The sequence below is a fragment of the Rousettus aegyptiacus genome, unplaced genomic scaffold, assembly GCF_014176215.1.
Source record: "Rousettus aegyptiacus isolate mRouAeg1 unplaced genomic scaffold, mRouAeg1.p scaffold_m13_p_16, whole genome shotgun sequence".
Taxonomy (NCBI): domain Eukaryota; kingdom Metazoa; phylum Chordata; class Mammalia; order Chiroptera; family Pteropodidae; genus Rousettus; species Rousettus aegyptiacus.
In genome coordinates, this window is record NW_023416291.1 from 53,206,472 (window position 1) to 53,228,230 (window position 21,759).

Genomic DNA, 21,759 nt, shown 5'->3' on the forward strand with positions numbered 1-21,759 from the left:
CGATGGGCATCACGTCACCCCTGCTTAAACTCTCCAAAAAACATCCTAAAATTGGAGCAGGATCCTCTGTCCTACAGGACCTGCCCGTCCCCTCCCTGCCCTCGCCTTCTCCCCGTCTCCCGCTCGCTTGCTCTGCTCCAGCCGCGGGGCCTCCTCGCTGTTCCCCCCAAACACCAGCCGCCGCCCTGCCCCAGGGCCTTTGCGCAGGCCGTGCCCTCAGCCTGGAGTGCCCGTTCCCCACGGGGCGCATGGCTCGCTCTTCCACCTCCCGTCACTTTCTCTGCCCGCCTTATCCGGAATCATTCAGCCCGCCTTTATCAGGTGCCTTTTTCCCTCCATAGTACTCATTTTAATTTAATTACTATGCTGTATAGTTAGTTACTGATAAAGCGCCTGGCCCTTTCCAGGCACCGGGCTGTGTGCTAAGCGCTTGGCACGACATGAACGAACTCATTCCATCCACCCGACCAACCCCTGGGGTGGTTACAAATAGATAAACAAGACGCTTGCAGACTAGGATAAATGCACGGAAGGCAGCAGAGCTAGGGGAGTGGGGGGAAGGCTTGGGGACGGAAAGTCAGGGAAGGCTGCTTGCAGGGAGTGACCTCGGAGCCCAGATGAGAAAGGGGCAGCAAGGGCGAAGGCCTGGGGGCGGGAAGCGTCCTGACAGGCTGGAGGGGCAGCGAGGGGCCAGGCAGGGCGGGTGCCACACTGAGGGACGGGGCAGGGGGGCCTACCAAGCCTGACTGATTTTATTTTTTAACTTTTCTTTATTTTAAAACGAAGACAGGATCACCAACAATGTCGTGCTGAGCCAAAGAAAAACTCAGTAATACTGATTCTACTTAAAACGTTGGAACTTCATTCATCATGCATTTTTCTGGCATTAATTTAAATTTTTTTTTTTAATTTTGCATTAAAATGTTCTTTACCTTGACTGCGTTTTCTGGTGTCCCCTTTAAACGTTGCTCCTAGGGGGAGTGTGCCCTGGTCCCTGCCGGCTCCTCACAGCCCCCTCCTCTTACCACTGAGTTCTGTACCATTCCTGGACCCACTTTACAGAGGGGCCACGTCACCTGGGCAGAGTCGCGCAGCTAGTGCTGGATGCGAGCCCAGCGGGCCTGGCACCCCGCACCGTCTCCTGCACTTAGGCGGCCAGGCCTCGGTCTCCTTCCTGGCCGGGTGAGACTAAAGGACGACTATGCTGAAGCCCGTGGCATGGATTCGGTGAGCTGATGTGGGAGGCTGAGCACAGCTCCTGTGGCATCCCAGTGCTCCATAAGTGGCTACCGTCGTGCCCGCTGCAGGCGGCCGCCTGCCCAGCCCCAGACAGGACCGGGTATCCGGCCTAGGCGGGGAGCAGAGCCAGGATGAGGGGCGGCACCTTCCCAACAGCACTCTGCCCCAGTCCCAGTGGTCCCCAGTTCTCAGCGAGCAGCCCCAGGCTGGGTGGGTAGGGCCAGGCTGGGCCTGGGCCCGAGACAGGCTTTGTCTCCATGGAGACCCGATCAGGATGCTCCAGGCCTTGCGGGCTTTTGATGTGCTGGAGAGTCATTAAAAAGAAGAAAAATAAAATCCCCCAGCCCTCCTGTGGGCCAAAGATGAAATTTCTAAGCCTCTTGCTTCCCCCAAAAACAAGTTTGGGGGAAGGGGCAGGGCGGAGCCCAGTCTGCCTTGGGCGTGACCTCTGGGAAACTAGATCCAGCATCGCACCTCCTGAAGGGCACTAACCTCTGGAGTGCGTTCCCGAGCCGGCCCGCACGACTCAGCCGGCCGGGAAACGGGCCGGGCACACGGGCATCGCTGCGGGAGGCCGCGTTTGGGTTGTCGCTGAAGAAGAGGGCCAGCGGGCGGAGCTGGGGCCTGGGCGGCTTCCCGGAAGAAGTCAAAAGTCGCTCGGCTCCCTGGACCCATGTCCTCACCTACCTGCCCCGGGGGGCTCTGCACGTGCTCCACGTGCTCCCGGAACAGGGCTCCTCAAAGTACCTACACGAGCTTAAATAAACGTATCTCATCTTATAGGAAAACTGGACACTTGGGGGGGTCACACTCTCTGTCCCGGGCACTGTGGGGGGTGGTGGAGCAGCATCCCTGGCCCCGCCCACATGGTGCCGGAAGCACCCCAGTCGTGACAACCGCCGACGTCCCCAGACATGGCGCAGCGTCCCTTGTGGGGGCAGAACCACCCCAGGCAAGAAGCACCGACGTGGACAGGTGAGGGGCTGACCCTGGGGAAGGGCTGGGTTGGGGTCAGGAGCAGGGCCCTCCAGGCACTGCCCAGATGTCACTCTGCATTTTCCCACAAGCCTCCGGGGCAACAGGCAGCAAAGGTGCGGGGAGGCGACCTCCGGGTTCCTGTCCCGACTTTTCGCAGCAAGACTCTTACTTCTGGGCTTGTGGGCGTGTAAAGGGCTGAACCCCTTGGCGAGGAAGGAGACATGGCTGCAGGTCCCTTCCGGGTGCCCGATGGCTGACCCCTCTGCCAACATCCTGGCTTCCTGCCTGAGGGAGGGGGAGGTGCCAGGGCCATGGTGGGCCAGGGTCGGCGGGTGGGGGCCCAGCCTGGGGCCGCCCTGTGCCAGGGCCTCTGCCCTCCGGTGGTCTGAGGGGCCGCAACCCCGCCGCCCGCTGGCCCTGCCCCTCCGTGCCCCTCACGCCCTGGCTGCCTACAGCTCTTCAAGCACATTCCCAGGGGCTGAAGCACTCTGACCCCGGCAGGGCCAAGGGGCTCGGATGTGTCCCCTGGGAGCACACACTGAAGTCCCCACGTGTGCCAGACGCCCCCTGCACTCACACCTCTACGCACACAAAGCAGACGGCCAGCTCTGGTGGCCCCGCCCCTCCCCCGTCCCTCCTTGGATGTGGCCCTGCCCGTCTAGCCCCAGCCCGGACCAGGAGTGGGGACACCTGTCCCGCAGGGCTGACAAATTCTTTCCCGGGAAACAAGGGGAGTCAACGCCTCGCCTTCTGCGGGCCACATTCACATTGAACTTGGGAGTGTTCGGTGGGGTTTTTTTCCGGCTAGGACGAGAAGCGGGGGGCACAGCCTCACTTCCCAATGCGCCAGGCCCTGCGTTCTGTACCCTGGGGCCGCAGCCGCCTGGGCTGGGATGGCGCAGGTTTCCACGTGTGCGGCACGTGCGGAACGAGCCAGGGGTGGGCCATGGGGGCCGGGGCCTGCGGCCGGGGACGCGGCCTCTTTCTGGAGTGATGGAATGTTCTAGAACTAGACAGGGGTGCCTGGCTGCACGACTCTGTGACTGCACTGAGATTCATGGAATGACACGCAGCTAAAGGGCCGATTTTACGGTACGTGACTGTACCGCAACGAAGCGGTTTTTTTTTTTAAAAAAACAAACAAACTCTGCCAACTCTGCCTCTTTTCTGCCGCAAGACCTCGGAGCTCGCCTGCCCGCACGTCCCTCTCGTCCTCTGTGAGTCGTAAGCAGGAGCGGCTACGCGGCCCCGATGAAACGCTGTACCAGGAAGGCCAGAGTGAGCAGCGTCCCCACGTGGCAGCCACCGGGGGGGCTCATGACCCGGACGGGGCGGTGGCTGCCAGGTGGGCCTCTCCTGCGTCCCACGACGCCTACAGACGACTGTGCAAGGAGAAACACTTGAAGCTGTCCTGACTCCTACGTTCGCAACGAGACTGCAGGTACACAGACCCAGGTACAGCGGGAAGCGGGAGGGAACGGGGGGGGGGGGGGGGGGGCGTGGTGTTGGCGGCAGCCGGGGTCGGCGGTGGCTTTCGCTCTCCTGGTTACGGTCAAGGAAACTTGTGAGCAAAGGAGAAAAGGAAGTATGGGCCTGTTAGTTAATGAGGAAGTGGGCTGGCCCTTCCTCTAAACCCTGGGGAATTTTTACTGAGGCCAAAGCCACATTCCAGCCTTAGTGGGCGGAGGGCAAGGGAGAGGAGCAAAGGTGGGGGGCCGTGACCTGAGGACGGGGGACCCACCAAGGAAACCCAGCAGTCGCCTCTGGGTTCAGCCGGCGCTCCAATCGCCTTCGTGGCTGCCCCTCGGTGCCCTGGGAGCCCGGCTCACCTCGGTCCGCTCCACCTGGTGCCGCCCTCCTCCCCACTCCCGCCCTGTCCTCCAGGCAGCTGCCGGAGGGCGCCCGAGAGCACCCATCAGCGGGGCCCCTCTTCTGTCCACAGCCCCCTGGGCCCCCTCGGCCCCCAAAGCCAAAGGCCCCACAGCTCACCGACCGCGCCTGAGGCCCCATCTAAACCGCAGCTCCCAGTACCACACGCCCCCGAGACGCCGTCTGGTGCGGCCTCCGCTGTCCCCCGGAGGGGAGGCCCTGAAGGCAGTTCCTGTTGCCGGCTGCACCTCACAGTCGGGGTTTGCGGAAGCTCTGGGACCAGGCAGGCCAGGCAGGAGCTCAGGAGCACCCAGGCCTGGAGCGGGGGCCGGGCGCCCCACGCCGAGGGCCGAGCTGCGCCGAGTCTCCAGCTGTCGCCCCTGCTAACCACCCAGGAGCCCGGCTGAGGGTTGAGGGTTGAGGGTGGGACCAGCCCATGGGGGAGCCTCCCACAGCCTGCTGCCCACCCCATAAGCGTCGAATGGTGTCCCCTTAAATACACGTCCCCTGGGAGCCTCAGAATGAAACACCGCCTGGAAAGGGCGTCTTCGCAGACGTGGTTAGTTGAGACGGGGTTGTACTGGGGTGGGATGACCCCCGACCCGACGACCGACCTGACGACCGGCCCGCCTGGGGCAACGCACAGCTGGTAGAGGCAGACACAGGAGCGTGGCCAGCCCCGCCCACGCCCCCAGGAGCCCGGGCAGGACACGGAGGGCGACTGTTCAATATGGCTTTATTTTCTGGTTGTCCACCTGTGTCCTACACCCGGCCGGATCTCCGAACCATCCTGCGAAGTGGCCTTGGGGCGGCGGGTGGGGGGGGGGGCTTGCTCAGCAACCCCAGATGCTGCCCCCTCCACCGCCATGCTTGGGGGCGAGCTCACCCAGGCCTCTCCAGCCCTGCGGCGCGAACCCCCGGGAGTGGCTGGGCACTTGGTAAAGTCCCTAGGGGCATTGGGCCACCAGCAGAGCGAAGGGGGCAGGAGGCGGAAAAGAACCTGCGGCCTTCACGCCGCCCCCAGTGCCCCCTGGGCCTGGCCGCCAGCTGCGGCCTGAGAGGCTGGAGGACAGGAGAGCCGGCCCTGTCCAGGAGAGACACAGGTTTGGCAAAGGGTGGGGGCGGGGACTCGGCCCCCAGAGGAGCCCTGTCCCTCCAGCTGGCTGGCTCCGGGGAGGGGACAGCAGCAGGCTGGGCGGCGGTGGGTGGGCCAGGCCCCAGGCCCCTGGGGCTGCTCAGACCCCCGGGGGGGAGATGCTCCCTTAGCACTTAACTGGTTGTATTGCTCGTGAATTGGCACACCCAGGCCTCCCTGAGGTCCCCAGGTGCTGGCGGCCTCCTCTCTGTCCCCAAGCTCGTGGCCCGCAAGGTGCCTGGTTTGTGGGGTGAGGGCTTGGTCCAAGCTGCCACTGAACGCACACCTGCCCTCGGGGTCCCCCAGCCGTGTCGCCAGGAAACGCTTTCCCTTGACCCCCAACTGGACGTTGCTCCCCCAGGACACGCCCTCCCATCACAGACGGGGAAACAGCCCAGGAGCCGCGAGGCAGCGAGTCAGCAGAGTCGGGCGGCCTCTGCTCCCCCTGACCCCCGTGATGGGCCCCGAGAGGGGAGACAGCCTGGCGGGAGTGCTGGCGGTCCCCGGGGCGCAGCGCGAGGCTCCCGCGAGGCGACACAGGGCCGAGCGGGAGGCGCAGTGGTGGGGCTGCTGAGTCCAGGGCACCAGACGGGGTTCAGGGGAGACGCACCCTCAGCCCGGGCCTCGGCGGGGAACACAGGCTTCCAGGGGAGGAGCTGCCACCCAGGGACCCAGAGGCCAGAACTGCCCCCCTCAGACAAGCCGGGGAGCATCCGAGCCGCGGGGGGTGGGGACTCGCGGAGGACAGTGCGGGCCCAGCGCGTGGTCGGCCACGGGCGGGGGCGGGCGGGAGGCTGTGCCGGGAGAGCTCCATCACCGCTCGGCGCCCCAACGGCTGCAGGGCCGGCCTCCCGGCCAGGGCGCATCCGCGGCATGTCCCCAGGTCCGTGGTCAGGCCCCAGAATGCCACCAGCCGCTTCTCCGAGGGAGTTCGAAGGACAAAACAGAGAAAGAATCCCCCAAGTCCTCAAGAGCAACACACAAAAGCTCTAATTCGGGTGCGGCCGCGGGCGAGCCCCTCCGGCCGCAGCGGGGGCGCGCGGGGCCCCGTCACTGCGTCTTGGCCTTCAGCAGCAGCAGCCTCTGCACCGTCCTGTACAGCAGGTCGAAGTGCTGGGGGCAACGGGAGGGCGCCAGTGAGGTCACACGAGGTCGGGAGCAAACCCCACCGCCAAAGACCCCAGGGCCGCCTGCGCGGTCACCTGCTTCTGGGCAGGACGTGCCCGGCCGGGCCCTGCCCGCTCACCTGCACGGCCGTGTAGGCCATTCCGAGGTAGGCGCCGATGCAGACGGCCAGGAGCAGGTCAAAAATGGCTGGTTTGACCCTGGAGGGAGGGAAGGTGAGGGGTAAGGGGCCTGGGGAGGGCACGGGCCACGGGGCCGGCCAGCATGGAGGCGACGCCGGCCTCGCCGCGCCCTGGCTATCCCGCAGACCACGGCCCCCGGGAAGTGACCCAGGGGGACACGGGCCCCTGGCCCAGTGCAGCTCACCTGTAGGCGTTCATCACCTGCTTCAGCTGGTCATAGAAGACAAACTCGGGGTCCCTGGGGAGAGTGCGCATGCTCAGTGGGCTCCGCCCGGCGGCCGGCCACGCCTGGCCCCGCACACAGCAGCCAGAGGCCCCACCAGCCCAGGAGCACCCCACGGCGCGTCTGCTCGAGGCAGCCAGTGTCCCTCTGCGGGGAGGACTGTCCTTTACTGTGGAGTGAAACCTCCCGTTGTTGTGGGTATTAAAACGCATTGTAAGAATGAAACGTGGCGACCAGGAATTTTCCTGATCCAGGAAGCACTTCTACCGAGGGAGGGTGACCCCGGCGTGGGAACCGGAGACCCCGGCCCCGAGGCTGTGGTCCACTCGGAGCCTCAGTGTCCTCTGTCTCCCGGGGGCGCCGCGAGCTAGGAAGAAGGCGGAGGCCAGCGAGGGCGCCGGGCAGTCTGGGGACGTCTCCTGCCTGCAGCCGCCCGCGGAGCCCTCCTACCAAGGCCCTGGGGCGCCTGCTCAGCCCAGTGGGGAGCTCAACCTTGAGCAGAAAAAAGGTAAAACCCGGGGAGCCAGTGGTGGGGAGGAGGACCCCGCAAGTGGACAGGGACCCAGGGGCAAGGTGGCCCGAAACCTGGGGCACAGGAGCACCGGAAGGGGGGTGGGGGACAGGGCTGCCAGCTCCGTGTGCGTCTCGAACAAGGCACAGGCTGTTGGCGCAGACCACCCGAGCACTGCGTGAGGCAAACCAGGAGCAAAGCGCGATGCGTGACCGGAACTCAGGTCTCGCCGGGCGCCCCACCCCGCACGATCTGGCCTGGGGGGCGGCGTGCGTGTGCGTGTGCGTGCGTGTGCGGAAGACGCTGGCAGCCGACCCCGTGGCCCGGGGTGTGTGTGCGTGTGCGTGCGCGTGCGTGTGCGGAAGACGCTGGCAGCCGGCCCCGAGGCGAGCCGCAGCCGCGCGTGGCCGGGGCGGGGGGGGGGGGGGGCGCGCCTCACCGCTTGTCGGCCTTGATGTGGTGCTGCTTCACCTCCTTCAGGTAGCGGCCCAGGTAGTGCTCCAGCGTGCTGAGCAGCGTGCCGTCCTTGTGCACCAGCTGCGCGGCGCGTGGCTGCGTGGTGAGCCAGTCCATCACCGAGTCCAGCTGCTCCTGCTGGATCTGCTGCGAGGGACGTGCTTGTGGCCACGCGGCCCCGGCCACCGCGCCCCGCGCCCGCCCACCGGGCCCAGGCTTACCATCTGCTCCGTGAAGACCGGCATGTCCGCGGGGGTCCCCTGCAGGGAGAGGGAGGGCAGGCCTGAGCCCCGGCCCGCGGGCAGGAGGGCGGCGGGGCCGGGGCGGGAGCGGCCGGGGGCCTCACCTTCTCGGTCAGGTTGTAGATGACCCGCGTCAGGGCCTCCGCGATGAGCCTCGTGTTGCGCGTCAGGGTTTTGGAGTCGACCCGGGACCTTCGGGGGCACATGTGAGAGAAACCTACATCCACCTGGAATCGGCATCGTTTACAATCGCCAGAAAACACCAGAGCACAAGGGCGATCGCACGGCTGACGGTGATACGGGCAGGAAACGCCGCGGCCGCCTCGGGCAGGGCTGGTGCCCGCTGGCCCGCACCCCGGGGGTCACCCGCAGGGCCCGGCAGGCAGGCCGGCTCCTCGCGTCCACCTGGACGCCCCGGGCCTCAGTTTCCTCCCCTGGGACAGGGCTTGGGGGGCACGGCCTCCACGGAGGGCAGAGTTGCTGTAACACCCAACAGCGAGGTGAAGTGTGTACCCCGTCACCCAGGGCTGGCCAAAGAGGGCACAGCAGACGAGCCCAGGCTCAGGGTTCGGCAGCCGAGGCCACCATGAGGGCTGCCACCCCAGCAGGACAGACGAATGGGCCGTGAGCTCCCAAAACAGCGTTAGCCAGAGGCGCTGGCACCACGGAGACAGTGGGGGGTGGGGAGAGCAGGGCGGGGGCCCGGGGGGCCGGGCAAGGGGACGGAGCCGCAGGGGGAGCTCAGGTGCTCGGGGCATGCACGGGGCCCGGGGGACGCCAGGCCACTGGCTGAGGCGCCAGCGTCCCCAGCACCGCTGCTGAGCAGCCCAGGTGACCCGCGGTCCGCTGCCAGGCCCGCGCCGGCCCCCGCCCACCACCCGCGTGGCGGGGTCGCGGCCCCCGGTGCCCCCGCCCTGGGAGAGATGACTCAGGACGTGCCTTGTGCGCGGGGCTGGCGGGGGCCGCGGGGCTGCGCTCACCGCACGTCCATGATGCTGCTGCGCTGGCCGGCGCGGTGGCTCTCCAGGTGGGACAGGGTGAAGGCCGGCAGCCGGCGGATGGCGAAGCGCTCGTGCTCCCAGGCCAGCATGTCCTCCGCCAGGTTGACCTTCTTGTGCACCATGGAGAAGCGCAGCTCCGGGAACTGGTGCGCGGCCACCTGCAGGGCGGGGTGGTCGTGGGGTCGCCCAGGGCCCAGCGCCCCGGGCCGGCCGCGCCCCACCGGCCTGCGGAGGGACCCGAGCTCCTCCCCGCACCACCCATGTCTGAAAAAAGGAGCGAAACCCCTGGCCCCCAGAAACCCGACCGAGGTCTCCTCAAGGCCCCAGGTGTGCAGAGCACCTGGTCTGGTTCCCAAGTGACGACGACCACTCGCTGACGAGGGGCAGTGGGGCAGACGCCCCGGCCTGGCCCGCGCCCCCGGGATGCGCTGTCGCCCCCCAGGGCCTCGGGGGGCCGTCTGTGAAGCGGGCACGCGCCTGGCACTGTCCGGAAGGCCCCCTCGCCCCCGGGGCACCCACCGTCTCCAGCTCCCGCAGGAAGGCGTGCTGCAGCGTCCCCTCCCTGGGCGGCTTAGACACGTGCAGGTGTAGGCTGTCGCCCCGGCCCACGGTGTCCAAGCAGAGGACGAAAGCCACGTTGTCCTGGAGCAGGCTGGAATCTGTGGGCAGCAAGAGCTGACGGGGGAGGGCGAAACCTGGGGCCCCCACCCACCTGCCGTCCCTGACCCCATGTCCCAGGCCGCTGAGGGCCACTGACCTGTGTGGTCCAAGTTGTCTTCCAACCAGCGCTTGGTCCCCTGGTAATTAAACTTGCCCCCTCCAGAGGCAAAGAACAGGAGATTATACCTGGGAGGGGAGGGGGTGGGGACAGAGGCATCAGCCTTGGCCGAAGTGTTCAAAGTCCCAGCAAGGAGAATGTGGTCCCCTGGGGACAGAACCCTGACCAGCTGCTAGGGCAGTGACTCCCTGTCCCCCCCCCGCTGCTTACGACAGAACTGGGACATCTCTGTGGGGCCGCCTGGGCCCTGTGCGGGGTTGGGCAGCATCCCCAGACTTGATGCCTGAAGCCCCCCAGTCAGGACACCCACAGATGTCCCCTGACATGGCCCAGTGTCCCCTGGGGGCAGGGTCAACCCTGGGTAAGCCCACTGATCTAGAGGCTTCTCTGAGCTCTGAACCCAGGAGATGACTTGGCTCCAACTGGCTTCGGCAGCTTTCCTGAGGCCACGGCCGGCATGGTGGGCCCCACCCACCCTGCCAGGGGCACAGCCATCCTCCCGAGAGACAGACAGAGAGGACCACGTGAGGATGGAGGTGGACAGTGGAGTGGAGCGGCCACAAGGGCGGGATTCCGAGGACGGCAGGCCCCCAGCGCTGGGGGAGGCGGCAAGGACCGCACCCCGGAACCTCCAGGGGGACCCTGAGCCAGGAGCATAAGTGTCCGCTGCTTCAGCCACCCCGGGTGCGGAGCTTTGTGACAAGGGCTCTAGGAGACCGACACCCTTGCCAAGCGCCCTCGGGCCCGGGCAGCGTGCTGTGTGGCTGAGCCACCCGGGAAGGACCCGGCCCAGGACCCTAGTTTAAGGAGCTCTTCTTTGAGAGGTTCTATTACTTGCAGCTGAAAGCATCCCCACCCCTCTGGGCACTAAGGGCAGAGGGGCCTCCTGGGTGGGATTCCAAGGGGTGGGGATGGGTCCTGGATACTGGCACAGCTCAAGGCCAAACAGCAGCGCGGCATGAGCCGGGCGGCGGCCCCGCCCCCCGCCTCCGTCACTCACGCGCCCCGCCCCGCGGCCCCGCCCCCCGCCGCTGCCACTCACGCGGCGTGCGTGCGCTTGTACGTGTACAGCCTGGAGAAGAGCCGCGCCAGCTCCAGCAGCACTGAGATGCCGCTCGCGTTGGAGTCCGCGCCGTGCGACAGCCACTGCGGGCAGGCGAGACAGGGCTGGCCGTCACCCCACGTCACCCCCAAGCCACACAGCGCCTCCCCTCCCTGGCACCGCGGCAGTGGTCCACTCTGCCTGTCCCCGACCTCGGCCACCGTCCACTCAGAGCACGGCGGGATCACTGCCCTCTCTGCCCGGGACCCCAGACTGACAGCACCCCGACCTGCACAGGACCGAGACCCTGGAAACTCGAGGCCCTGCTGGGTCCCCGGGCTCACTACTACAGCCCCGTGCCCAGCAGGTAGCTGGCCTCTGTCCAGCCCCAGCACGTGCACCAGGACCCTCATGCCCCCTCCCCGTGGTGGGCGTCAGGCAGGTTCCCTCCAGCCAGACCCCAGCCTTTGCGCTGCGAAGGGCCCCCACCCCCACAGCTGGGATCCAAGACTGACCACAGCACTCCCCGAGGGGTGACAACTGGTTCTAGGAGAGGGAAATCATCTCGGACCCTGTCCCAAGGTCACACAGTCTATAGCTGACGCAGTGAGCATGCCGGTGGCACCAGCGTCCACGGGGACAGGGCCACGTGGCGCTCAGTGAGAACTGGGCAGCAAAGGCCCAGGTCCGTGACATGTCCAGAACGGCCACGTCCAGAGACAGGAAGTGGGTTCAAAATGGGGGAGGGGGCGATGAGGGTGACTGCTAATGGGGACAGGGTTCTTTTCGGGGTGGTGGAATGTTCTGGAATTAATGGCTCTCTCAAAGCATCTCTCCTGGTGAGAGGCACACCCTGACTCTGACGTGTGCCCTGGCTTTGCCGCGTGGGGGCTGCAGCCCGAGGGCGGGGCCAGACCGCCACCGCAGGGGCCAGGGGGCTAGGCTGGCCGCCCACAGCCGCTGCGTGCAGCTCCGGGGGCTCCCACCAACTCCCGACAGCCCCTGGCCCTAAACGCTCTGCGGACAGGCGGGTTGCGCTGAGCCCCACTGTCCCCCGGGGTCTGGGGCTTCGGATGAGCGGGGCAGAGGTGCCCACGTGACTGGCCCCCAGTGAGACCCCTGGTGCTGGGTCTCGTGAGGCCCCTGGGGACCACTCCTCACAGTGGGTCACGTCTCGTCTGAGGGGAACGAAGCGCATCCCGGTGACCCCACAGGAGAGGACTCTGGGAGCTGCGCCTGGGCCCCCGGCCCGCCCCCCGGCCTGTCCCTCCGCACGCCTTGCTCCGTCCTGTCTCCACACCGACCACGGCCGTGGGGGCCACCTATCTGCCTTGGGACCCTGGGCACGAGACCCACCCCAGCTGAGCCTGTCTCAGCTCCATGATGCCACCCGCCCTGCAGGGTCCTCGTGGGGACCTGAGATAACGCCCTAAGGGCCTTGGGAGCAGGTGGTGCTGCTGAGCGCGGCCACTGTCCAGCAGACGCTGCTGCCGCTGAGCCGGGCCAGAGCGCGTGGGGGGAAGGGCGCCCCCCGCCCCCGCCGGATGAGCGCACACGTACAGGGGCCACTCCGAAGGCGTCGTAGTGGGCCACGATGACGATGGTGGGGAGGTCCTCTCCGCCCAGCCCCGTCAGCCGCCCCTGCGGAGAGACAGGCTGTGACGTGCCGGCCAGCTGGGGTCCTGGCCGCCAGCGACGGCGAGGCTGCCCCCCTCAGCCCGGGGGTGCGGTGGGAGGGGTTCCTTTAGGTTTGCTGGCTCCGGTCCCTACTGAGATCAGTCGATTGAGGACGATATTTGAACAAATGGGCGTGGCCATGTACCAGTAAAACTACAGATACGGCCGAGGGCTGGACGTGGCCGAGGGCCTGAGTCGGCTGGCCACCGCCTGGCCACCGCCCAGCGCCAGGAGCCTGCCGCTTCTCTCCCGCGAGCCTCTGCCCCGGAACCAAGCCCACCGGCCGCTGTCTCGGAGGACACTGCTCCGGTGACGGGAGGGACGGTGTGGCCGGGCATGCAGCCCGCGAGCCCATGGGCCTGGGTCCCAGCACTGGCAGGGGAGAGCGGGAGCAGGGCCGAGCCCCCCGCTTCCTCCCTGCTGCCTGCTCCCCAGGAGAAGCACAGGATGGCGGAAGGCTCGTGGCAGCAAACACTTCCAGAGCCAAAGGCCAAGGCAGGGGGCCGGCAGGCTGCAACAGACTCCAAACGGTGAAGGGCCTCAAAGACCCTCAGTGGCTCCGTCTGCTGTGACCCCAGGGAACTGGACCAATGGCAGCCGACCCCGACCCCCAGGAGTCTGACAGGGACCTGGCCGGGGAGGGTGGGGGTTCTCTGCCTGAATTCCTGCACTCCCTCATGCAGCTCTGAGAAACGTGTCCCTCTGGTCACTGCATCGCGTGCTCAGGGGTCACAGTAGCTTCCCCTTGCCCTGGTCCTGACTCGGCCTGCGCCCCCCGCCCAGGTCGCGGCAGGGTGGCCCGCTTGCCCAGACCCCTGGTCTGTTCCTCACTGGCCCTTCGCTCGGTTGCAGGCCTCGGCCCGGGCGTCCCTGGGCGGCCCTGAGGGTGCGGCAGGAGCTGCGAGGGCGGGCGGGCGTCCAGCCCTGCACCGCCCTCTCCACACCGCGGGGGCTCCCCATGCGCCGTGGGTGCACACTGCCCGGAGGCTGCCTCGCTCAGTCCTGGTGCGGGGAAGGCTGGCTAAGTGTGGCTGCACCCGACTCCGACCTGAGCCCGCAAGCTAACACGTGGTGGGGCAGGGGACGAGCAGCCTCGCGCCGCCGGCTGCGAACCCCTGACGATGACAGCGCGGGCTCAGCACCCCCCTCCGGGGTCCTGGCAGGGCAGGCAGGGCTGGCACTCACCTCCACACTGGTGATGAGCCAGTCACTCACGGCTTTGCTCTGGACCCCGCTGGTGACCATCTGGAAGCCATTGGCAGTGGCTGTGTGCAGAAGCACTGGGGACGAGGGCAGGGAGGGTCAGCCTGGGCCGGCACCTCGTCCCCCCAGCACCCCTCACCCCAGGGGTTCAGCCTCCGCAACCCGTGTGCAGAACTGACTGCATGGGCGAGAACACAGACCCAGGAAAGAGCCTGGGTGAAGGCGCCCCGGCCCCGTGGGGGCAGGGGACCGTGTGCGAGGCGCCTCGCTGCAGAGCCCGAGGCACGTGCCTGGCCTCCGGCCCGGCCTCCCAGGACCGGCTCAGCATCCACGCGGCGGCCGCCCCAGAGGTGACCCAGAAACAAGCGTCCTGCCGTCGGATGGCCCACCATCCGCAGGCCCAGAGGCCAAGACCACGTCGCTCCACAAAAGTGAGTGACCCCAGCTGGGGTGAGTGGACAGACCACTGCAGACGCGGCCAGGGACTGAAACCGCTCGCGAGTTCGCCCTGCCTTGAACCCGCTTCTGCCCTTTACGCATTTAAAAATGCAATTGTCACGGGTACGTGAGACGGTATCACTGGGGGGAGCCGGGAGAAGGGGGCCCGTCAAGAGCTGTCATGTTTCTGTAACTTCTAAGTTTTGACATACTCCAAAATAAACAAATCACTTCTAAGAAAGATAGTCATGACCAACATTTGTAATCTTATATCCTGTTTCTTCTACTTACTGATGTAAAATAAGCATTTTCCCGTGCTGCTCAAAATTCTACTGATGGCATTTTTAATGACTGCATAATATTCCACTACGTAGATTCCTCAGCTCCAACTGGAAATTTAGGTCTTTCCAAAAATTCACTCTTCCGCTGCCACAAGGCAGGCAGCTGTGGCCAAGACTGAGTGGGACCCGAGGGTGACACACGTTTTTCTAGCCTGCAGGCCACAGTCTGCCACAGCCGCCGACGGCACTGCAGCGTGACGCGGTCACGGACACCGGGTAAACAGGACCGCGGCACGGCAGGCAGCTGAGGGGTCGTCCGCCAACCTGCAACCTAGCGCCCCCTGCAGCTAACCATGGGGCAGGAGGACCACACTCCTGTGTGCGGCTTAGACGGGTATCGGAGTGTCCCCAGGGAGCCGGGCCAAGCTGGCCTCGTCCTCTGACCGTTTCTCTCCCTTTTCCACAGGCGGGAACAGTGCTGAACGGCGCCTCTCAGCTGCGGCTCTGCGACCCATTGTCCTGCCTCACTCCTGACAATGCCCGACCGGTGCCCACACGTCCCGTAAACAGCCAGAGGCTGGGGGCAGGAAACGCCTCCCCCCAAACGAGTGGTTCCCGAGCTTTTGTTCACATGGGAATCGGTGGTGGCTGGGTGGCTGGGCGGCTGTAAAATGCAGAGCCCTGTGACACAGCAGGAGGGGGCAGGGCCTGGTACCCTGCGCCGTTAAGTACCGCTGCCGTGTCCAGGGTCCCGGGAACAGTGCGGTGTGGCCCCGCCCACCACACGGCAGGCTCCCAGGTGCCCGCCCTGTCCCTGCGGCCCCAGCCCACCTTCAGCGGCTGAGGCAGAGCCCCGGGAGGCGGAGGCGGCCTGCGTCTGCTCGTAGATGGACAGCAGCGCCTCGTCCTCCACGGCAAAGTACACGGGGACGATGGTCTCCATGGCCAGCATCTCGGGCTCGATCTCCATGAATTGCTGTGGAAGACACGCATTGAGGTGGCTCCATGGCCATCCCCGGAGAGCGGGCAGGACAGGGCCCGGAAGCATGCCTCCTCTGAAGCCGCTAGCGAGGCTAGGACTCTGAAAAGGGCAGGGCGGAGGGGGTCGGGGAGTAGGGAGAGGACGGAGGAACCGGTGGGGTGTGGCGATGCCCGGGGCCCCTGGATGGTGCCCGGCAGGGAGGAAGTGGGCTGGGGGAAGGCGGGGGAGCTGGCCGAGCCGGGGGAAGGCCTGGTGTCGCTGGGGGCCAGTCCCGCGCCCACTGGCCACCCCGACCTCAGCTGTAAGTGGGCAGTGGGGCTGATGGTGGGGACCCGCATGGACAGAGGGCGCAACTGCCCAGCACCGGGCCAGCATTCGGCAAGAGCGGGCTCCCCCCACCCCCTTCTCATCTATAAAAGCGTCTTCACTGCGGGATCTTGGGGAACCCTATCAGACCCCATTCATTCAAAGTAGACCCACCCCCTGGGCACGGCTGACACTGGGGCCCCAGTCAGGGCTCTGGGGGGACTGAGCAGCCTCTGTGGCCCCACCCACTCAATGCCAGGAGCACCCCCAGCGTGACCGCCAGATGTCCTCAGCCATCGCCCAGTGTTCACTGGGGGCAGTCGCTCCCGGGGACAGGGACCAGGAATGAAAGGGAACAGGTGCCACCCTGCCTCCCAAAGGGCACGGGCTCAGGGAAGTGAACTGACCCGCCCAAGGCCACACGGGGGGCGGGGGCTCACCCGCACGGCGTCCTGGGGCCCGGCGGCCAGGGCCCGCGGCAGGATGACGACCACGGCGCCCGCCGACTGGCGCAGGGCGCGCTGGTAGCGCTCGTACGAGAAGTCCAGCAGCCGCATGAGCACGCAGCGGCGGCTCAGCACGTCCGCGTCCGCCGTGCGCGCCTCCGTGTTGAGCACGGCGTTCCGCGTGCCTGCAAGGGCGGGGCTCCCTGAGCGCGGCGGGGCGCCCCGGTCCCGGCCGCCCGCACGCCCCGACACGTGTCTGCCACGGCCAGCATCCCGCGGCCCAGGCACGCAGCCCGGGGCCGGAAGGAAAGCCGGGCCCCTGCCCGCTGGAGCAGCCGCAGGCCCGCCCGCCCTCGCCTGGAGTCCTCCCCTGCCCCTCCCGCGGGGGGCCCCCACCGCCACGCTCTAATATCACCTCCCTGGGGCTCAGCGCCACCAGAATGCTTACAGATACCGACTGCCCCAACTGCGGTTGCGGGTGCAAACCCGGCTTGGCCCCTGATGAACACCAGCCAGGAAAACGAAGGAACCAAGGCCAAGCCCCCAGGGACCCACAGAGAGCTCCCAACGTGCCAGGGTCCCCCCCTCAGCACAGTGGACACTGGGGTCAGGTCCCTCTCAGGGGGACAGTCCTGGGCACTGTGGGAGGCTGAGCAGCACCCCCGGTCCCCCGCCCCTCAATGCCAGGAGCAGCCTCTGCCGTGACAACCACGGATGTCCCCGGACACCACCTGGCGTCTTCTGGGGGCACAGTCGCCCCAGGCGGGAACCGCCGCTCGACACTGCAGTGCCATTCCCACCTCTTCTAAGGGCTCAGGAAAGATCTGGAGACTCCGAGGGAAGCAGAGGCCGAGCCCCGGCCACTCTCCAGCTTCCCCCAGGGGAAAGGACCCTGCCCGCCACCTGACAGGAGGTGGCCGGCGGAAACCAGGCTGGCGCACAGGTCCTTGCTGAGGCCGGCAAGGTCCCCTCGGGCGGTGGCTCCTGCGCCCGCTGGGGAAAGGCGGTGGGGGAGCTGCTGATGCCAACGGCAGGACCACGGGGGGGGGGGGCACCGCCGTCGCTGCGGCGTCCCACGGGACACGGTGGCGGGCCCCTGGGGGCTGGTGGGCGATGGGGCTCAGGCGCCCCTGCCCCCCACCAGCACGCTGCTGGACATCTCAGTGCTCACGCTGAATCACCCCAGTGGCAGAGCAGCAAGGAGTCCAGAACGTTCACACGCTGCAGGGCGACCCAGGCCGCAGCAAGAGACAAACCCCAACCGCGGGGGGCCGATGGGGCCGGATGGGGCCCCCGGGAGCTGCGACCCGGGCAACGAGTGCTCGAAATTAGGAGAGACGCGATCCGCCCCCCCCAGGGAGCCAGCGCTTGCACCTCCCGGGGGGGACGCTCAGGAGGGGCGCGTCCGAGGCCCCACACGCCGCCCTGTGCAGCCTCCGCTCAGCCGCGGAGCCTCGGCGGGGGCCGGGGCCGCTGCGCTCCGGGGACCCTCTCTGGGAAAGTGGGCAGAGAGAAAGGTCTGCTGCCAACGGAGAAGGGACCGCGGGACACAGAAGGGTCAGCGTCTCAGGCAGGACGAGGAGCCTGTCCCTGGAGCAGGGGGCCTGCAACCGAGGAGTCGAGACGGGCTGCGTGCCCTGGGCCGGGGTGCCCCGCCTCCGCCCCGGTCCTCGGGGACGTTCCTCTGCTTCAGCAGGCCTCCGTGGGAGCCCGCCGCAGGGGCCGGCAGCAAAGACCTTCGGGTGCCCTTGCAGGCCTGGGAAGGCCCGTCCCCCACGCTCCACCTGTCCCAGGCCCTCAGCCTCCTAGGGGTGTCGGGAATGTCACCTTGGGGTAGGGACAGGGAAGGCAGCCTATGGAGCCTACTGTGTGCATCTTCTGTGGAGCAGGAACCAGGACCCCGCATTCCAGAGGGAGGAAGCGGGGCCAGAGGGGGAAGGAGGGAGTCAGAGCAGCACCAGGCGGTAAGCGGGCACAGCCCCCCTCGGCCCTGGGGCCGGCACCGGACACGGTCATTCGCTGCCACAATGGAACCAGACCTGACTGAGCAGGGGCTGCGAGCCCTTCTATCAAGGGCCGAGGATCGATCGCCTTGCCTAGCCGGCCACACCGGCTCCGTCCCGACTCCACGGTTCCGCCGTCAGACACGTCACCCATGGGGGATGGCTGGCTGCCAATAAAACTTTATTTACAACAACAGATGAAGGGCCAGTCCCAGGTGAAGGAGCCCTGGCAGGTCTAACGCCCCCGCGTCCCAGGGCTCTGCTGAGCCTAGGGGACCGGCTGCCATGGGCATGAGGGGGCGGCGACCCACGGGCACACAGCAAGCACTGCTGAGGCAGCAGCCTCCTCGGGAGGGCCAGAGTCCACCTGGCAGGGGCGCATCTCCCTCAGCCACCTGCCACCGCGGCGCGGAGAGCACACGCCTTTCCTTGTGGGGCAGCTGCCCAGTCCTATTTCTCAACAGGAGCGAACAGGAAGTTAGGAAACGAGAGCCAGGGCCAGGCTGTACCAGAGATGGGGAGCCCGCGGCCGGCCTCTGGGACAGGGTGTGGAAGGCACCGGGCGGGCCACGGGCAGGAGGAGCCCCGCCGCCACAGCGCCCTCTGGCTTCTCCCCTCCGGGCGGTGAGGACCCGCCCCACACCCGCGCAGGGACGCTGCCTGGTGTGGCCAGCACGGCAGTGTGGGCGTGTGAGCCGGGCCTCTGCCTCCCGGCCCTGCACACGGGGTGCACTTGGCTAAGATGGTTGGGCGCCCCAGCAGGCTCTCTCGGCCTCGAGAGATGCCCCAGGTGGGGCAGAGGGTGTCTGGGCTGCTCACTAGGCACAAGGATGGTGGGAGGCTGGGAAGGAGGGCACGTGGGTGGAGCTCCAAGTCAGAAAAAAGAATAAGGAGACCCAGGACAGGGGCAAAGGGCTCGGAGAGGAGGAAGAGCAGGCGAGGGAAAGGAGGGAGGAGGCCGGAGGGAACGCGGGTGCCCCAAGGACCCGCAAGGGAAGGCGGCTCGGGAACCAGGAAGGCCACGCCACCCGGCGCCTCGGACTCAGCGGCATTTCCTGGGCGGGTCTGGGGGGAGATAGCAGGCCGCGTCGGGTGCAAGCAGGGCACTGCTGAGCGGGCAGGGGACACGCAGGGCTGTCCGGGCGCCCGAGGGGCCAGGCAGAGAAGCTGCGTGTGCCGGGGGGGCAGGGCAGGTGGCCCTTCGAGGCTCCGAGTGAGAGTGGGGACAGGATGACGGCGCTGAGGAGGAGCCGAGACCCAGGGTCTGGAGAAACTGGTTCTGTCGAGTCCTAGCATCCGGGCCTTACAGCTTGTGGATCCCTCTGGGAAACAACAAAAACTCTAGGCCAGGACGCAGCCACAGTCACACGTGGCAATCCGAGCGTATTAAAATTAAATAACACCAAAAATTCTCTTCCTCCTCCAGTGCCCAGTGTCCACCTGTGGCTGGCAGCTCTCGTATCAGACAGCAGAAATACAGAACCTGTTCGCGGTCAGAGAAAGTCCCACTAGCCAACGATGATAAAGACCCTTCTCCCAGAGAATGCCAAACAACGCACAGAAACGTGCCCACACGTAGCCCAGTGACCCCTGGGTTGACAACCACTGCTCTGAACAGAAACGACGTAACCCTGCCGTGAGGCAGGATCTGAGGAGACACCTGGCCACGTCTCCGGAGACTGGCGCGATCCCAGGGCCTGGCAGGGGCTGGGGGTCAAGGGAGCTCAGGCTGGGACTAAGCTGCTCCAACGAGAGGCCGGTCCGTAAGAACTGAGGGCACCCTGCAGAGACGAGGGGGCCAGAAGAGCTGCGTGGGGCTCCTTTATGAAGAAGTCAGGCTCGAGGGGACCTAAGGCATCAGGCTGGAAGAGAAGCCAGAAGGTTCTGGAACACCAGATACACTACATAGTTGGGAGGAGACAGGGGGATTTAGGGTGTCTTGGGCACTGGCGTCAGAACAACCCCAGGCAGGTGAGGAAGCGGAGGTGGGGGGCAAGAAGCTGCAGAAGGTCCAAGCTTGGGGGTCAGAGACAACCCAGAAATCCTGGGGAGAGGGAGGGAGCAAGTGGGGTTCCAGGAAGCTGGGGGTGAGAAAGGTGCACTGAGCGGGGTGCGCACCAAAGGTGGGGCTGAGACCTGAGGTCCAAGGGACCCTCGGGAACCTAAAGGCACAGGGACCGAACCGGGGGGGGGGGGGCAGTGGAAGGCTGGCGAGGAGTCCTGAGGGCTCTGGCTCGCGAACTGGGACCAGGGAGAGAACTGTCCACCTGGGGACAGACGGCAGGACGCAGGGCCAGGCCCGGGTCTGCCAGCTTTGAGGAGGGCAGAATGTGGAGGCTGCCCAAAGACCACGGTGCCAGGCCTGGCAGCGGTGGGCAGGGCTGGTTGTACCACGCTGGCAGCTCCGCCTGGCAAACCCCTAGCACAGAGGCTCCCCTCCAAATCAAGCAGCCAGAGCTGGAGCTCTGGGCACGGGGCATGACCCAGTGGTGACCAATACCTGGGCAGTGTCCGGGGCTCGGAGCCTGAGCAACCTGACTCTGGCCCAACGGGGACTCGGAGCAGGGATCTAGATGAGGGGCGAGCTTGGCCTGAGGGTCAGAGCTACGGGTTCCGGGGCAAGAAGGCCTTGTCAGGGAAGGGAGGGAGCCGGGATTCTGGGAATGGGCGGAGAGCTGGGGGCCTAGCGGGGGTGCCGGTTCTGACTTGCCTGAGTCCCGAGAGAAGGTCTGGTGCCTGGACTCCAGCAGGACAGGCCGGAGGGGCGGGTCCTAGGACCCAGGGCCCAGAGACCAGGCTGAGGAAGGGGGCATCTCGGTGCGGGGTGGCTGAGCCCGGGGGAGGCCGGCCGGGACGGGGGCCCGGGGTGGGGAGGCTGGGGGTGGGGGCAGGGACCCGCGGGAGGCCCGTGGGGAGGCCGGGACGCACGCACCGTAGGGCTGCCCCTGCAGGTCGTACTGCTGCATGCGGTAGACGGTGAACTCGTGCGCCGCGTCGGCGGCGGGCAGCGGCGGCGCCACGAGCAGCAGCACGGCGGGCAGGAAGACGATGAAGCCGAGCGGCAGGCACGACGCCTTCAGCATGTTCTCCAGCACCTCGCCTGCTTCCTCCAGCATCCTGGCCGACGGCAGAGCCGCACGGGGCGGCAGCAAGGACGGGAAGGCGGTGGCGGCGGCGGTTCCCGCGGACTCACCTCAGCATGGGTAGCCGGTGGGGTCCTCCGGGCGCTGCGCCGGGCACCCCACATCCGCTGCGGGGTCCTGCGGGCACTGCTGCGGACCGCCCCCCGCCCGCCGCGCTGCCTCCTGGGACGCGTAGTTCTCACGGCGCGCGGAGCCACCTGGGAGTTGTAAACCCGCTTATTCACTCCCCCGCGGAAGCCGCGGCGGGCTGCTTGGTTAGAACTGCTCGAGTTTCACATAAACTCTAAGTCAGAAAACACGGCGACTTAAAACAGAACTATTTGCAGTGGAACTTATTTAAACCCTGTCTTTGTCGTGGAAGGAGGGGGGAGGCGCCTGCGAGGACAGGACGTGACCTCTGCGACCAAGGAAAGTCAATGGAAGATGCGAGGAGACTCGCTTAGTACGCTAGGTCTCCTGGGAGTTGTAGTCCCATTGAACAAGCACATGGGATTGTGGG

General features: G+C 66.8%; 1 protein-coding gene across 2 annotated transcripts; it reads right to left on the bottom strand.

The window, feature by feature from the left end:
* Positions 1-4,805: 4,805 nt before the first annotated feature.
* On the bottom strand, positions 4,806-21,656 carry NCLN (nicalin). Of its 2 annotated transcripts, none has more exons than XM_036234121.1 (15): positions 21,050-21,656; positions 16,109-16,299; positions 15,212-15,356; positions 13,644-13,738; positions 12,342-12,422; positions 10,782-10,885; positions 9,719-9,807; positions 9,481-9,620; positions 8,941-9,119; positions 8,065-8,152; positions 7,940-7,978; positions 7,702-7,865; positions 6,713-6,766; positions 6,468-6,546; positions 4,806-6,334 (listed from the first exon to the last, which is right to left on the bottom strand). In XM_036234121.1, exons 1-15 carry the CDS (start codon positions 21,231-21,233, stop codon positions 6,272-6,274), a joined length of 1,695 nt encoding a protein of 564 aa, XP_036090014.1. In that variant the 5' UTR covers positions 21,234-21,656; the 3' UTR covers positions 4,806-6,271. The 2 variants fall into 2 exon arrangements, with proteins under 2 accessions (XP_036090014.1, XP_036090015.1); XM_036234122.1 differs by having other exon boundaries at positions 7,702-7,862; positions 21,050-21,351.
* Between the last annotated feature and the right edge of the window lie 103 nt (positions 21,657-21,759).